General features: G+C 49.1%; 1 protein-coding gene across 1 annotated transcript; it reads right to left on the reverse strand.

The window, feature by feature from the left end:
- Positions 1-3838: 3838 nt before the first annotated feature.
- LOC131917299 (polyunsaturated fatty acid lipoxygenase ALOX15) lies at positions 3839-12919 on the reverse strand. Its single transcript, XM_059271036.1, has 14 exons — positions 12782-12919; positions 11072-11276; positions 10516-10597; positions 10318-10440; positions 10096-10199; positions 9748-9908; positions 8452-8595; positions 7428-7637; positions 6376-6462; positions 6114-6283; positions 5832-5953; positions 4842-4942; positions 4551-4718; positions 3839-4442 (listed from the first exon to the last, which is right to left on the reverse strand). The coding sequence occupies exons 1-14, from the start codon at positions 12917-12919 to the stop codon at positions 4263-4265; spliced, it is 1995 nt and encodes a 664-aa protein (XP_059127019.1). The 3' UTR covers positions 3839-4262.
- Positions 12920-17754: the final 4835 nt, after the last annotated feature.

Here is a 17754-nt window from a genome sequence, read left to right on the forward strand (position 1 = left end):
CATGTGTTGCACATACATAGATGCAGGTAAAACACTCATATACATAAAGTAAGTAAGTCTTAAACCTGTTAAGTAATAAAATTCAGATCCCCGACCGAGAAATCTGTCAGCTTGCCATTGCTATTCGCCACTGTCTGGAATGCCTCAGTCCCATGTCCTCAGACCCACTGAGTTGCCGCCTGCCTTCCAAGTCCTGGTTTTACTCCGTTATGTGATCTTTACAGTTATTCTCTGTCTTCCCAGGCCTTCCTCTCAGGAACCTGATTTCCAAGATCTTCCAAAAAATATTCTGGCAATAGACAGCTCAACTGATTCTCCAGGAATGCCAGCCTTAGGAGATAATTGCTCAGTCCCCTCCTTGCCCTATTCAAGAGGTTTACTATTGCCTGTGTCTGATGACAAATGGTATTCATTTGTCTTAAAATGGGGGCTGTATGACAATGTTGACCTTTCCCCTACCCCTGGGATCCTGGAGACCATGTTAGTTGAAGAAGTATCTCCCACTCTCTCTGCATTCAGGAAAGGGCTGGCTGCAATGAACCACTCTCCCCAATACGGCTGAGATAAAACTTGTTTGGTGGGACAAAGCCAGACCCATACCTCAACACTTTGGTTCTTTGTCTTATAAATCATGTAAGAACTGTTGTGCTCAATTGGAACAAAATATTTTATGTTTAACGACTTATTGTTTTAGTTGTATATGCTAAAATGGTTTACCCTAATAATTCATTATATGTATTCGATGTGTAATGATCGAAGCAAGAGAGTTAACATTTACATCTCCTTAAGTTCATTGTTTCCTCCTGCTTACACTAGTTCTTCTCTTCTAATTATGTGTAAACTATATAATAAACCATTGTGAATTAGTCATTCCATTGTGTTAGGGAGAACTACCATTTATTCTTTCTATCTTCACTCTGTTCTAGTACTTGCTATTCAACCTCCTACTGTTCCTCCACCCATCATCCTCCCCAGCCTCCTGGAGTCATTAATCTAGATCCAGGTCAACGTTTTTTGTTTTTTTTTTAGCACCCAATGTGAGAAGGAAGGTGTGGTGTTTATCTTAGGGAGTCAAGCTTATTTTGCTAATGCCTTGTTCCCAGTACCATCCATTTTCCTCAATGAGAAGATACCGTTCTTCTCAAGCCTGAGTAGTTAGGGTGACTCCACATCTCAGCTGTTGTGAATCATTATTGAGTTGACCAAACTGCCATCAAGTCTCTCTGCTTCTCACAGGAAGTAGGAATGTTGTCATAGGCTTTAGGCTAAACCGACATTGGAATGTAGAACAGCTATCCCCAGATAACTTCAAGGAAAGTCATTTTCTGCTCAAAGACTGACTCTTTTTTAGCTGTTTACGCTTCCCTATTAGAGGGAAATTTGAGAAGCCTGACTGTGAGGACTAATTTCAGTTGACAACTTGATGAGATCCAGAATTACCTGAGAGAGGGCTTCTGAGTATGCCTGGGTTTGGGTGTAATGAGGTGGGAAGGCCCACCCACTGTGGCTGAGTTTCTGCTGAGCTACTCCTAGCCTGGCTCCAGAGAGTAGCTCAGCAGAAGCCCTAATCCATCCTTTGTTTAATCCACCCTTTTGTTTCTCTTATCACCCTATGTCCATCTTGTCTGGGAGTCTCCCGAGCATCAAGAGACTATGCAAAACTTGTTTCAGGAAAACTGTGGTACCTGAGAAATCGAGGAATTTGCACTTGGCGTTGTGTCTTTGGGAACTCCTTTCAGGCTGTTTTGAGCATATGGAAATTAACTGGCTAAACTGTAAATAGAGAGAAACTAAAAAATACCCTGGGCAAAGGGAAAGGCTTCAGTTCTTTGAGGCTGGACCCCCACCACCACCACTGCAGCCATGAAAGTCTAGATACATTCTTAAGATGCTTCTGAGTCTTCTTTCCACGGATCCTCGTGAACCAACACACCTGTGCCACCACAGTCCGAGACATTGGCACCCAACGTGGCAGTGACAAATGGTGCCCAATACGTGACTTGAAGAATCCGCTGAAGAAGGACAGAGGAGCTGGTCATCTTACGAACTGGAGGGAAGCACTCTCAGGGTAAGAAGACTCCAGGATCAGCAGGGTCATGGGGCATTTAAACTCCCCATCTCAGGCGCAACAAAATGTACAGTTGCTAAAATGCTTGTCAAAAGAAAAAGCAGTAACTGCACAATTTTTAAAGATAGAAATAGGATGGCTCCTGAGACAGGAAATAAATCAAGAAAAAAGACCTTTCTCAATAGAGAAAAGGGAAAGAAAGAAAATAAAAAAGGGAATCTTCCCAACAGAGAAGAGGGAAGGAAAGGAAATGAAAGGAAATTTCCCAATAGAAAAGGGAGAATTTTTCAATCAAGGGAAAAGGATTGTCCAGGTAAAAGGGGAGAAAAATATTGAAACTAGGCTTAAAGATTAAAAGACCCTGTAAAAGAAAAATAAAGGAAAGAAAGAAGCTTCTTCCCAGTAGAAATAGAGGAAGAAAAGACTCTTTCCAATATAAAAATTTCAAGATAGCTAATACACTGAGCTCTTTCTGCCTGCCAGCACAGAGTGGCGGCATCTGAATTACAAAGAGTCAACAGGTGGGGCTTCACTGCTGCAGCATGCATGTTTACATACATGTATGCAATGCAGCTCATAACTCGTGACCTCAGTTTCCACTCAGCAACCACTGGACCTGCAGGGGCCTGACTTCCAGCGTCAGCCCCCATGAAGGCCAGGCCTTTTGTCATAAACCTGAGGGTCTACAAAGTTCCAGACAGCAAGGAGACTTGAGCTGTTCTCTATCAGAGATTGAGGAGAAAACCCGTAAGAATGTAAAAGCACTGAGCAAGCAACCAAAGATGTGGTGGCCCCAAGGGGAAGGGTGTGGCCCCTAAGCAGCAGGGCATAGCCTCCCAGGTGAAGGGCATGGGCTCCAGGGAGATAGAGGCCTCCAAGGAAAAGGGTGTGGTTTCTGAGGAGCAAGGACTAGTGGGGGGTGTGGCCTCTGAGGAGGGCAGGTCCCCAGTGAGAAGCTAGCATTTTGGCACATTCAGGACCCTGTTCTACCGTTACTTAAGATCCTCCCGTGGCTGCTTCATAAAGACCATTTGCTTTCCTGGCCTTATGGTCCTCACTCCCCTTCCCACGGCTTCTCCTAGCACCACCCCAGCCCTCCTGCAACACTTGCCAGACTAGTTCTGCTGTGGAAACTACAGTATGTTCTCCTGACTTGGAAGATTTTTCACAGATTCTAACATTACACACTACCCCCACCCCTCAAGTCTTCCCTATTCTTCCTTCAAGAATTGGACCAAGGGCTGAAGAAGGTGGAGGGAGCTCTGGGTTCCATCCCAAGTAATACACAGGCACACACACAGATCAGACCAAGTTTCAAATACTGTCTTCCACAGAATTAAGAACTGGGTCAAGCAGTTTTGTTTTCTTTACAGGAACACTTTGGCCTTATGTGTACTGTTAGTTTGTTTTAAAATACACACAGGTTGCCATAGGAAGAAAGAAAATCCTGAAATGTCGTCTTGATGCTCAGGTTAGATGTTATTAAGTTGTGCTGTACTAAGAGATTCGTGGGGTTTTCTAGACTTGTGTTAACTTGGCACTTCCCAACCAGCAAATGGGAAATACCTTATAGAAGACATGTCTCTTCATCCTCAAGACCAAATATCTCCAGCCCGAAGCAATTTTAAAAGTTTGACCAGTTTTCCTCCATTTACATTTTCAAAGTGATTTGAGAAATGAAAATTTTGAGTATTCAAATAACTTGGCAATTGCTAGTGGCTATACTTTTTTCCAAATCCTCCCAGGTAGAAAGAGAGAACAACCTGGATGCTCTGTAATCTTTGCCAACGTTTTATTTGAAATAATTCAATCCATGCTCTTTTCTATCACTAGTCCAAACCTTATCTTTTCTGTTGTTATTAGACTCTACTTAGGCTTGAAGTCTATTTGATTCATAAAAGGTGTGCAATGATGCATAGTATCACCCTCTTGTGTTCCTGGTGTGCTTTTCCTGAGCATGGCTGTTGTTTACCTTATGGGGACGGAAGAGAAGAAAGGATAGATGAAGAACAGCACCCCCTGAGTAATGCATTCAAAGCAGATGCTTTCCCTGCAGCAGACAATGAAAAGCTGGCTCTAGGAGGAGGGTCCCGCATGGGCAGAGGATGGGGTTGGGGGGGGGGGGACGGCAACCACTCAAGCGCGGGGCTGTGCTTGGATAGGGGCTACTGAAACAACAAAAAGGTGGAGATGCTCATACGGCCACGCTGTTTTCCACCAGGCTGGGCCGCAGGTACTCATAGGGTATGTCCAGGCTCTTATTACGAATCTCAATTTCCTTTTCCAGGGCAACCAGCTCCTCTCTGAATTTCTCCAGCACAGCTTTGGCCTCAGGGTTTTGAAAGTGTTCCTCTGAATGCTGGCCCAGGGGCACCTGGGTGCAAGAGGGAAAGCAGCTTTAGAACCTGTGACCCCAACCAGTTTGGGGTACATAGCTTCCCCTCTGAATCCTTCCTCGGGACCCTGAATAATTGACTCTCACCATAACAGCCTGGCGTTTGCCCAGAAGCCAAATGACATTTATCTGAAGAGTAGACTGATGAGGGTTGGGCAATGTGGCCATCAACTTTTCCATTGTTGCATCCTTGGTGGTGGGTGGAGGCAGCCTCATGGTACAGGGTGCGTTAGGGACCCAATAGAACCAATCCAGCTGGAGAGACAGTGATCTGGGGTCAAGGCCGGCTAAACAGGAAGGCCCTTCGCCCACATGCTCACACCCCCCCTCCCCCTCACTACAGGATCCAAACTCCCGCTGCCTCCCTCTGGGATGTACCTGGCCTAGATGGACAGAAGAGTGCTGAGCGGTGCAGGTGAAGATGCACATGGTGATGAAGTGGCAAGCCTGAGCCCGAGACTGTAGAGAGGTGGGAAACCCTACAAGAGGTGTGAACAGTCAGCATGTGACATCACCACAAGAGGTGTGAACAGTCAGCATGTGACGTCACCACAAGAGGCGTGAACAGTCAGCACGTGACGTCACCACAAGAGGTGTGAACAGTTAGCATGTGACGTCACCACAAGAGGTGTGAACAGTTAGCATGTGATGTCACCACAAGAGGTGTGAACAGTTAGCATGTGATGTCACCACAAGAGGTGTGAACAGTTAGCATGTGATGTCACCACAAGAGGTGTCAACAGTTAGCATGTGACGTCACCACAAGAGGTGTCAACAGTTAGCACGTGATGTCACCACAAGAACCACTAGAAGTGAGGCCTAGAGAGAAGGAGAGGTGGGAAGGGATGCCAGGAGCTTGTGCAAGCTGGTGTGAGGGTGGGTGTGGTGAGGGAAGAGAGGAGCCCTGGCATCTACATCACAGCCCTACCCCAAGGCTCGGAGATCATTGTGAAAGAGAGAGCGGATGGGCTGGTATGTAAGAGCCAGGGTAAGAGAAGACAGAGTAAAACGGGGTAAAGATGGAGTAAAACAGTGTTCTGGGCATGACAGGACAGATGGATGTACTCATGAACTCAACAATGGCTGGTTGCCTACACGAGTCAGCCGTATAAAGTGGGAAGGGATTCATGAGTCTTCACCCCCTAACTATGGACAGGTGACGGCTTCTGAAGGAGGTCAGCTTTCTTTCAAGGTGAGGTTAGCGTTGGACTTTTATGAGTGCTTTTTCTCCTGCACCTAGAAAAGCCTTTGAGGGTTTTCCTAAGGATTGAAATGCTTCTGGAAGATTCCATAGAAGTAGAGAGGGTTCTAGAGAGGTCTCAGAACTTGTGTCTTGGTTCTCATGTGGAGGGGGGGGACCCCTGTTACCTCTGTCCTGGGCACCTTGCAGCCCAATTTCAGTGATCTCTCGACACCAGCTCTGCAGCTCATAGTCGGCTCTCACAGCCTCGTCGGTCTTGTAGTAGAGATCAAACGTTCCCACCACATACCTGCCAACAAAAGGCAGGGCAAGCACACTGAAGCCCTCCACTCCCTGGTCAGATGGCCAGGTCAGAGTCCACCCCCAGCCGAGGCACAGACCTCCTGTTCTCCTGGTCTTCTCTACCTGAACCAGCACTCATACCTGTCCTGCGGTCCCGTCGGCCTTACCGATTTATGATGTCCCAGAGTCGCAGGGCATCTTTAGCATAGAAGCTAGACTGGACATCCAGGAGCCCTCGCTCAGCCAAGTCATCAGGAGGGCACAATGAGGTGTAGGTCAGGAAGGCTCCAGCTTGCTTGAGAAGATCCAGGTGGCCCCCTCCACCTGTGCTCATTGCCTAAAGGACCAAGGACAGGCTGATTCAGTCCAATCAAGCTGCCCGGAAGCCAGAGGACAGAGTGAACCTAGAACCCATTTCTGTCCCCATACCTTGTCAAAAAAACCTCTCGCTGAGATCAGATCATTCCTGGCCCGGACGTTAATTTCCAAGGTGTAGAGCAGGTGAGGAACTAGAAGCTAGAAGGAGAAGAGTGGGTTGAGTAAGTCAGAAGAGTAAGGTCCCTTCAGGAAACAAGGAAGGAGAGCATGGCTGTGGGGCTGCAGTCTCCAGGGAGAGCATGGCTGTGGAGCTGCAGTCTCCAGGAGAGCATGGTTGTGGGGCTGCAGTCTCCAGGAGAGCATGGCTGTGGGGCTTCAGTCTCCAGGAGAGCATGGCTGTGGGGCTGCAGTCTCAAGGGAGACACGGCTGTGGGGCTGCAGTCTCCAGGAGAGCATGGCGGTGGGGCTGCAGTCTCCAGGAGAGCATGGCGGTGGGGCTGCAGTCTCCAGGAGAGCATGGCGGTGGGGCTGCAGTCTCCAGGAGAGCATGGCCAGGAGTCTCCATGGTCCTCAACACCGGCATGTGCTGATTTGCACTACCTGACCGGTGCCACAGCATCCACCTGCTGCTTTCTGACACCTGCTTCCCTTCTCTGTGTTATCTCTTTTAAGTCTTTCTCGATCACGCAAAAGAAACTCACCCTCCCATGGTCCTGCTTTGACTCTACACTGTTTCATCATAGCCCATGCGTTGAATACAATCATTATTGTCTTTTTTTTTTTCTCTTACCGGAGATAAAAATCCCCAAAGATCAGATGTTACCAATGTCATCTAGACTAATTCTGTGTAGAGACATCCAATGTAGTGTTATATGCATGGTCTCCTCTGATTGGATGGAATCTCCAAGTCATTTGCTTCAATTATTGTACTGTGTGTTTATCTATGTTTTGTACATAAAAAGAATACGATCTTTATACCCTTTCCTCGGGAATTACCTTTATCACTCCCCTTGGAAATTAATATCATTGAAACGTAGAGGAGACTACCTCACACTCCCTTGCTCTCATCTCCCTGAACCCTGAGATGTCACAGAGGGATGTTTCAGGGCAAGAATGTGTCATGGGCAGAGAGACAGGCAGAACAAAAATGAATAAGGTGTTACCTTAAAAATAGGATGCACTGAAGGCAGGGACCTCATGGTGGCCACAGAAAGGACTTCAGCCACCAAATGTCCCCTCAGGAGGTGAGACTGTAGCTCATGAAGCTGAAAGTCACAGCTACGGACCCAGCATTTGGCCAGGAGCCAGTCCACTGGAGGATCCTCGGGTGTGAAAATTGGTGGTGGGGTGGACCCAGTTTTGGGCAGTTCAAGCTGGAGCAGAACAAGAGTTCTGGGTGAGGAGCCACACGTCAGGGGCTCAGTGACTCCCGTCTCCTCCACCCCACACTTGTGCGGAAATCTTGACCCCTCCCTCGTCTTTCAACACCGACTACCCGCAAAGATCCGAGGCTCCAGGTTTCAGCTGCTAGCTAGAGGATTTGTTTGTGTCCTCAGTACCTCAAGATTGGCAGAACCAAAGCCTATCTTCCTGTCTTTCCTGCCTTACTGTCCCGTTTCTGGGGAAACCTGATTGACTCCCACATTCCTGTCTCCCTCGGCTCTGCTCCCTCTCCATCCCGATGGCTTCTGCTCACCTGGCAGCTCACCACCCCCTGAAGCCTTAACTTGAGACCCTAATCCCAGCACTGGTAACTCCCTTCTGTCCATCCATTCCAACACTGAAAATGTAGAGAAGTCCCTTTCCCAGAGGCCCACATTCCTCCTCCTGAGCTCAGCTTAGCCAGCCTGTCTCATCTCGGTGCAGTCCACAGACATCTCCCGCCTTCTCTACCTCAGCCTCTCTGCGGAGTGCACCCTGCCCTGGGGATAGAGGCCACCCACCCTCCTGACACTCCTCCCAGGGCCCTCCTGGACTGGTTCTACCCTTGGCATCGGAGCTTACACAGGCTGACTAGTCTGTCTCCCCAGCAAGGCCACACACCCCTTAAAGTCAAAGCCCCATCATCTCCTCCTCTTGTGCCTCCTGGGTGCTTAGGGCAAGGGCACTGCAGAGAAGTGAGAGAGAACTTGGACAACAGGGTCATCCGAGGAGGCCGCCCGAGGGTCCGACCCCAGGTCCTCTCACCTGGATGGCTAGGGGCAAGAGTTGTCCATCAGGCTGTAGCTTCAGCATGACTAGAGGGGCAGCCAGGTACTGCTGGCTGAAGAAGATGACGTTGGCCTTGATCCCATCCAGGAGGAAGAAATCAGCTTCAAACAGAGTGCCTTTCTACATGGAGAGAGAAATTGGGGGCTTCTGTCAGCGTGGAGAGTCTTCTTCCCACCCTGGGCGCCCAACAAGGAGAGGAGAAAGGAGAAAAATGACCTGTCTCCATCAGTCACCTGACACCATTTGTCCTTATTAACTCATGAAATTTCTCTTTTTTTTTACATTTTTATTACATTTGTTTGCTTGCTGTGTGTGTGTGGGGGGCACCTGTTTGCCATGACACTGTATGGTGATCAGAGGCCAGCTTGTGTGAGGTAGTTCTCTCCTTTTACCATATGGGTTCCAGGGATCGAACTAAGGTTTCTGGGCTTGGCAGCAAGTAGCTCTACCTAGCCTTGTCACATGGAATTCTTATATATTCCATTTAAATTACTCCACATTACAAGGAAGGAACCTGAAAGAACCCGAAAGGGCTCTCCAGCACAAGGGTATCTTGGCAATTGGGAGCCAGGAAATACCCAAAGTCATACCACACAACAAACCTCACAGAGATTTATGGGGGAGAAATACAGAATGACGGCTGCTTCTGAGTGGGAACGGTGACGACAGTGGGCTGAGCAGAGGGGTGGGCTTTTAGAGGGTCTTTGGAGCATGTGCAGTGAGCTGGTGGAAAAGAACAACGAGGCCAGAAGTATTGCTTGGCCGTTAACCCTGAATCACGGGCGTGGGGATTGCTAAGTCCTGGGTTCAAGGACAGGCCAGGGGCAGGGTGGTTTCCCGCTGGCCTGTTACTCTGCAGAAACAGATCAGAGAAGTGGGATATCTTACTTAAAATCACACAGCAAAACCAGGATGCAGATGCAAGTCTGTCTCGCCCCGTGAATATTGTCATTGTCCCGTATTGGTTCCTCATTAACAACACCAGCCCTGACCTGGATTCCCTTACCCTGCACCTCTCTGGACCCATGGCCTCTAGGACCGGGTCACATTTCCCAACTTTCATCTGGCCTCTACTGGCCTCCCAACCTAAGACTCCTGCCCTCCACCGTACACTCTTCTCCTGCGGTAGGAAAACCATGGCACTACATTTTGGTCTGGGATTTCTCCGGCAGGAGCGCCCTCCTGACCACCAGCAGGGAGTTGAATCCACAGCCCATACACTGCACCACCTCCCTTCCCTGCTCGGCCTCCCTAGGGCTCCCGTGTCCGCACCTCGAGCTCCTCTCGTAGCTGAGCCTGCAGTTCCTCCATCCCCGGAGGGAACACCAGTCGGGAAGGAATACCAGTGGACCGCCTCAGCAGCATGGGGTTAGCACCATTGAGAAACTGGTACGCAAATAAAGCATCCTCTTTCCAGGACCTCCGAACCTGTTCTGGGGATGGGAGATGAGTGTGTCTAAGATCCAGGTTCCTGGTCCTTCCCACACCCACCAAACCATCCCTTCTTGACCCAGACTACCAGAGAGACAGAAACCTCTGACCTCCCAACCCGGTTTTCTCTCTCTCCCCGCACTGGGAAGGGTTTGGGGGTAGGAGTAATGTTGGGGTAGGTGAACTAACCAGCCAGCTTGGTGTGGCCAGTCTTGAAAACCCATTTGAAGTCATCCAGGTCTTTCCAGCAGGTCAAAGTATTTAGAGGAAAGTTGAAAAGAACATCTGTTGTCCTTCAGGGGAGAGTGGGGCACAGGGGACGACAGTTATACTCAGAACCAAACATTACCGTGACTGTGCTACAGACTAAACCAGCTCCCCTCCCCTCACACCGGGCACCCTTGCTCTTACCCCAAAATCTGCGAAGCTTCGAATTCAAATCTTTTGTCCTCTCGAAATCGCTCGTCTGCAGGGAGGTCAGACAAGCTGGTCGCCGCCATGTTCAGGATAGGGCCATTCTTCCAGTTGCCCCACCTGCGGGGCAGAAATGACATCAGACACCGGCGCTGCAGGAGCCGCTCACCAGGGGTTCCCCGGGCTCAGGCTCACTTGTACAGGCTCCTTCTCTCTTCCAGCTCCTCTTCTCTATGCTTCCTAAACAGGCCTTGAGCGTCTTCAACCACGGTGCAGCCTGGAAGTGGAGCAGGGGGGCACTCTGGGATGTCTACTGAGAGCCTCTCTCTAGTCCTTGCAGGTGTACCTCTTCAGCCAGCCCTGGCTGCCTGCTGTGCCTACATCTTCATGCCCCTCCCCCCCGCCCCGAGCCTCAGCGACACCTCGGCCAGCGCCAACAACACTCTTCTTAAACAATTTTTTTTGTTGTTTTTTTTGTTTTGTTTTTTTCGAGACAAGGTTTCTCTGTGTAGCTTTGCGCCTTTCCTGGAACTCACTTGGTAGCCCAGGCTGGCCTCGAACTCACAGAGATCCGCCTGGCTCTGCCTCCGGAGTGCTGGGATTAAAGGCGTGCGCCACCACCGCCCGGCTCTTAAACAATTTCTTTAAAACCAACCAACAAAACCCCAGCCTCCAGGCTCTAGCTCCCACACGCTGCCTCGTCTTCCTCATGCAACTCTGAGGCCTCTTCACACCCCACCCCTCTGCTCACCAGTGCCCTCGGGGATGCTCAGGATGCTGGTGCCCAGCACCCATCGGTAACAGGGGAACCTGTACTCTGCTCCTTGGTCTCCAGGGCCCTTCACGGAGATCCAGTTGCAGAACCAGGCGTCATCCGTAAGGTAATGCCATTTTTGCACTTTCACGAACAACAGTGCTCCCAGGTATTCTGACACATCCACCTGGAATTCCTCCTCCTGCAGATAAACACAAGGGGGCAGAGAATGGGGTCTTCAGGCTGAGTTCTGCTTCCACGGGGCCACAGGGAAAGTGAAGAGAAAGGGAGCCAGGAAGAGAAAGGGAGCACACACCAGCAGGACCCCATGACACCACTCTGGGTTGGGGACAGAAGATGAAAAGGTACACTCCTTCCTTCCCTTTGTCCCCCGTGGGTGAAGGCTGGGGGTGAGGCGGGATGCTGAAACCCTGCCTGAAGCCCAATGAGAACGCAGGCGAGGTGGGAGACCCCAGGCGAGGTGGGAGACCCCACCAAGGCAGAGAATCCATAGGAACTCCACTTAGGCTGAGCCGGGACTTCTAGAGGATGGTCTCTAAGCAGAAACCTGGACTGAGGAGTGGGTCGGTTAGAGAGAATGAGGTCAGGGAAGAGACATTGGGCAGAGTCCCGGAAGAGAGTAGAGTCTGAAAGGACCAGCATCTTTCTATAGCCAGCCCTGGCTGTCCCCTGTGCCTGCATCTTCATGCCCCTCCGCCAATCCTCCATGGCACCTGGGCCATGAAGCTCGGGCCCAGAGACCCACTGTGGCTGGGGAGCCACACTAGACCAGATCCTGAGGGACACAGAGTAAATCAGTCTTGGCAGTTAGTACAGGGGAAGAGCTGGAGACATTGGGAGGCCTTAGCAGGCAGGCTGTTTTAAAGGGGGCGTGAATGGGGAGAGCTCAAGGTGCCTCGGGGTCTAGCGGGTCTAGCAGACATTCGTTGGTGGTCAAGGACTGTGCAAGCATCAGGTAAAATGTTTAGGGGATAGAACTGACTGAGCTTGCTCCATGCTTGGTCAGATGAAGGCCAAGAGAGGGAGATGATCCAGTAAGCGCCTCATTTCTTTATCTTCCTTTAAAGTGAATGTAAGACAACATCCAGATCTGGAAGAACTGGAGAGTCATAAGAAAAGAAAAGAAAGGAAAGGAAAGGAAAGGAAAGGAAAGGAAAGGAAAGGAAAGGAAAGGAAAGGAAAGGAAAGGGAAAGGAAAAGGAAAGAAAAGAAAAGAAAAGAAAAGAAAAGAAAAGAAAAAAGGAAAGGGGGGAGGGGAGGGGAGGGAAGAGGAGGGGAGGGAAGCAAGACCAGCCACATATAAACAGGGAGCTTCACAGTATATTGCTTCACCCCAAACCCACCCGCCCACCTTTCTTCCTTCCCACCCACTCCGCCCTAAGATCGGAGATCCAGTATCTGCAGAGAAGACCGGAAATTCTAACTTCTAAAAGTAGAGAGGTTGGGACAGCCGGCAGCTGACCGCTGTGCAGCAGAGTTCTGCGAAAGAAGGAACACTCAGGAATATCCCACTCCTTGAGGTCAGGCGGCAGCCACGTTACTGAGCGCTCCACTCCTTGAGCGGCTCTGCGTGCGCTTTCCGCTGTGAGTGCCTGCCCCGGAGTTAAGGAGCAGCATCCCGGCTCCTTGGGATTTCTCTAGCTTTGGACCCCGGGGCCAGCCTAGGCCCAGCTCCGTGAAGCTCACCGAGTTCCGACAGGGTCGTCGTAGCACCTTCCCGAGAGACGCCTCCCCATGCTCTCCCACCAGCCACATGTGGACCTCGTTTCTGGTGCCCGCGTACATCGAGCACCCAGTGGAGATACAGATGCGGTAGACACCCATCTTGCAGATGAAGTTTTCTCCCTTCTGAGAGTCAAGAGGGGTAGATGTGCTAAATAAGAGAGCCAAGGCCCCACCCCTTCAGAAGTCTTGTTTAGGGCTGAGCAGAAGGTGGCATATTGCCAATCAACCCCGCCTTGGCACATTGCCAATCAACCCCACCTTGGCACGCGCAGGCGCCCCCACCACCTGCGGGGAGCCTAGCTGCAACTCAAAAAAAGGCGGGGTCCTGGCCAAAGCAGAGCTCCCAAGTCATTTTGGTGAAAGGAAGACAAGAGGGGAAGGAGATGGGGATTTGAAAAGAAAACATGGAAGGAAGACTCAACATCTGGTCCAGCAAGAAGGCAGAGTGAGAAGATCCTGACTGACTCTAGAGGAAGGAATCCCTGATGGCTAGGAAGTGCCACTCACCTACACACACACGCACACGCACACGCACACGCACACACACACACACGCACATGCATTCTAATAAATCACAAGTTGGCTCACCCACGCCCCAGGACAATGTTAAGGTTGCAGGGCAGGATGAAGGCCCTCTGCAGCGTTTGAAAGAGGCGTGTTTTAGCCACCCAATTAATTACACCAGCTCTGTACACTCTCCCCATCCTACGGCAGCCTCTGGGCTCATTCCTTTAGATTAAAAGCCTCTGCCTCCCGATGTCCGCAAAATAAAACCCAGATTCCCTGGCCTTCAAAGCCCTTGCAAACCTGACTCGCCTCCTCCCCTCCCTCCCTCCCCTGCCCCACCTCCCACAGCTACTTTCTGGGCTGAAGCCCCGCGTTGCCCAGAGCCACCACCACCACACACTGCCTGCTGTTTGCTGGACAAACTTGTGCTCTGGGTCAACTCTACTCAGCCTTCCAAATCCTGAAGAGACTCTGGCTTCTCTGTGAAGTGCCTTCTCCACCTGCTCCCAGAGATAAGCAGCTTGCCCAAGTCTTGCCCTCTCAGAGGCCCTTCTGTGGATGCCCACTTAATGCTGCACTGTGATCATCTGTGTGTCTGTATCACCCACTAACAGGAGCTCTTCCCAGGCCGAGACCACATCCCAGTATGGCTCACTCATTTGTTGTTATTGTTGTGACCCCTGGAACCCACTGAGCTGAAAATGCAATTATATATAAATCCTTCCTCCTGAGGAGACATGGGTCCCCAAATGACTTTCGGGCCGTGTGACTATTATTAAAGAGTAATAAAATAACCTTTGCTGCTGTTCTGGCACAGAACATTATAATCTAATTAAACAAATGAAGTCAACGGAGGTATGTCTGTGACGAATAGCAGTCGCCACTATTAGTCCTGTGCACGTTCCCAAGCTAATATACACCTCCCACTGAAGTGAGAATAACGTCTTCGCTAAGTCCTGGCCTGACCTCCAGTTGATCTGAGGTCAGCGTCACCCTCAGACATGCGTGAACGTTTGCTAGCCTGCACTGTTCTGCTTCTGTTAACAGGAAGGCTTTCTGTTTCCCGATCAAAGACAGACGCCATGGTGATGCAGCAATGCCCTGTTCTTATTAAAAGTGTCTATCCAGTCATGCTAACAGCTCTTGCCAGCTTTGTCAACGGGAGGCACCGAGACTATGGCTTTTACCTTCATGGACCCCCTGCCTCACTCAGCTCCGGGCTGCCGCTGTACTGGTAGTCGCAAAAGTGCACGTCCCTGGCTGGGTCTGTGTGGCTCAGTAACAACTGCACATTCATAAAGGACACCAGGGACTCATCCTGGTGTCCTTTCCTTAGGCGAGAAGGCCCAGCTGAAACACCATGTCTGTCTTTGTCTCACACACGATAACATAATTTATACACTTTCTGCTCTGCTCTGCATTTGCTTCTTTCCACATTTTAACATAAATCAGGAAACTATTTCATATTAATGCATAAAGATCTTATTTTTGAAGGGTGCTGTTGTTTTGATGTAGCATAGTCTTCTAGCCCCTTATAAATACACATTCAAGTTATTAGCAATCTTCGGTAACTATTTTTTTTGCTTATAGCAATAAATCTAGTACTTACATCACTTCTCACAGGCAAATACATCAGTGGTACAAAATCCTGGAGATGGAAGGAATTATAGGGTAAATGCTTATGTAATTTTGGCAGAAATTAAAAAATCTCCTGTCATAGGCTGGAGAGATGGCTCAGCAGCTAAGAGCTCTTGTTCTGCTGCAGGGGACCTGGTTTGGTTCCTAGCACTCACGTGGTCGCTCACAGCCATCCGGTAACTCCAGTTCCAGGGAATCCAATCCCATCTTACGGCTGTGAGCATGAGACATGTGTATGCACAGGCAAAGCACTCGCACCTAAGAAATACAATTGCCTGCCACAGAAGGCTGTGCCGACTTCCGGTTCTAAGAGCACGCGGTGTAGGACAACGTCTGTTCTCCCTCACTCTTGTCATTGGTGTGTGATAACCATTTTTACATTAGATAATCTGGTAGGTTAAAAAAAATATGGCCTAAAGCCAGGCATGGTGGCATACTCCTTTAATCTCAGCGCTCAGGAGGCAGAGGCAGGCAGATCTCTGAGTTCAAGGCCAGTCTGGTCTACAGAGTGAGTTCCAGGACAGCCAGAGCTACACAGAGAAACCCTGTCTGAGAAATCAAAATAAATAAATAATATAAATATGACCTAGTATTTTATTTTCTGTGAACTGGATTTCCCACTTTCCCATTGGGTCTCAGTCTATTTCTGTGTGATTTGTGAGACAACTCACACATTAGGAATATGGTGACACTCTTTAAGAGCTGGGTCCATAGACTTCCTCCTTAGCTGTGTCCACGGAGAGTAAAAAGACTGCTAGCGTTCCAGGAATCCCACACGGACGCGTCAGCATCCAGTGGGAGAAGGACCGTTTCCTCCTGTGCCCCTTGTTTAAGAGCCAGGAAAGCTGCTTCAGAAACCATCCAGCTGCTTCTTGTCACCCTAAAGTGAGGAACAGAGAAAGCGGCTCTCTAAAGAGCTTTCTCAGGAACTCCAGGGATGGCAGTTTCCACACGCAAGCCACAGGGAACCAGAGGCAGAGCCATGGAGACAGAGACGGAGAAGACAAGCTATTCAACAGTGTTTATATGAGACACAGGTTTTTAAAGAGTAAATGAAGAGGGCTACACAAGTTATTTAAAACAAAGACTCTGAGAAGAGTAGCTTCAGTCACAGGTGGAGCCAGCGGCGGCTAGAGTGAGGTCATCATTCCGCAGAGTTCCTGTGACAAGCCAACAGTCCTGGGCCTTCCCCCTCCATGGCCTCTCAACTTCATTTAGTTAGGGTTTGGCAGGGAAAAAGACACAAAACTCCATTTTTATTCTGACAATGTTCATGTTAATATTTTTTAGCCAAAACTGAGTGCCCAGACCATTAAGTGGAAAAGAGAAATAGAAACACCACGATTCTTTCAACCTCATCAGGAATCATCCCTGAATGCAGAACAAGGACAGACACCCAAATAACCACAACCTGCTTGACACACGCAAGAAGGTTGGGAGGACTGGAAGGTAGATACCAAGTGTGTCTGCAGTCATTAGTTTGTGTAAGGCTTGAATTCACAACACCTCTCAAAAGGGAAAGTTACTGTAAGCTGTTACGAAGAGGTATTATGGGGCTGGAGATGGCCCAGTTGTTGAAGACTAAGCTCACAACAAAAGGGGCTGAAGAGATGGCTCTGCAGTTAAGAGCACTTGTTGCTCTTCCAGAGGACCCAGGTTAGTTCCCACACCCACATGGTGTTTCACAGCCATCTGTAACTCCCATTCCAGGGGATCTAACACTCTTTCTGACTTCCTCAGGCACCAGGCATGGGCATAGTATATACACACATACATTCAGGTAAAACAGTCACACACATAAACTGAATAAATCTTTTTAAAGGTATTTTAATGCAAAAGTGAGTGAATAATTATGACTTTTGGCATCTTTATAGGTTTTAATTAAAAAGGAGTATTATTACATATATGTATTTCTTCTAAGTATGCAGCTGTTTACAGAGACTGACATACACTTGTTTATTTCCATTGGTAAACAGATAAAAAACAGAGACCTGTATGTGAGCTAACTAGATCTGGGAAATACTGGAACACTTCCAAAACCCAGGACTGAAGGGCACGTGTGGTCACGCATGATAACTCGGTAGGAAGGCATTCTAAACAGTTAGCCAGTACTGGGGCTTCTACACCCTTACCAGGAAAAAAGGAGGCCCTAAGATTCTGAGGTAGTCAACCATGTGTGTAAACACAGCCCTCCTCCCTCAGAAGATGCTGGTGGATCCCCCATCAGCCATCGGAAGGCATTAACTAGGCTCACAACTGTCTTTCACGACACTCAAAGCAAGACCCTACAGCATACACTCTAATAACAGAATGAGGGGCTCCATAATACTGGCCAAACAAATAAAAATGAATACGCTTTAGGGGAACAATGGAGTGAAAAACAAAAAGCTTAGGTGGAAGATAAAGAGCACAAAAAACAAATCAAGGCAGCAGAAGTTCTGGAAAATATCAGATCCCCAACCACAAACAATTTCTAAAGGAACCGGACTATCTAGAGCCCCACAGAGCTGAGGGCTGACGGCAGTAGACACTGTTCTCTAAGAAATCTGACAAGATTTCAACAACACAAAGAAAACATTAAGGGAAATCTTTCAGTGACCCTGGACTTTAGCCAGATGTAGTGGCCCCTAGCGGAAGGCTCACTTGACCCCAGGAGTGTGGGTCCACTGGGAGGGACACCAGGAGCCCGTCTCTTAACAGAAAGTATCGTATTCCTAGAGAAAGCAAGAACAAATAAACCAAAAATGGAACAACGAACTAAATCCATAGAGTTAGAGCAGTGGTTCTCA

This window comes from Peromyscus eremicus, chromosome 8a (genome assembly GCF_949786415.1).
Source record: "Peromyscus eremicus chromosome 8a, PerEre_H2_v1, whole genome shotgun sequence".
NCBI classification, from domain to species: Eukaryota; Metazoa; Chordata; class Mammalia; order Rodentia; family Cricetidae; genus Peromyscus; species Peromyscus eremicus.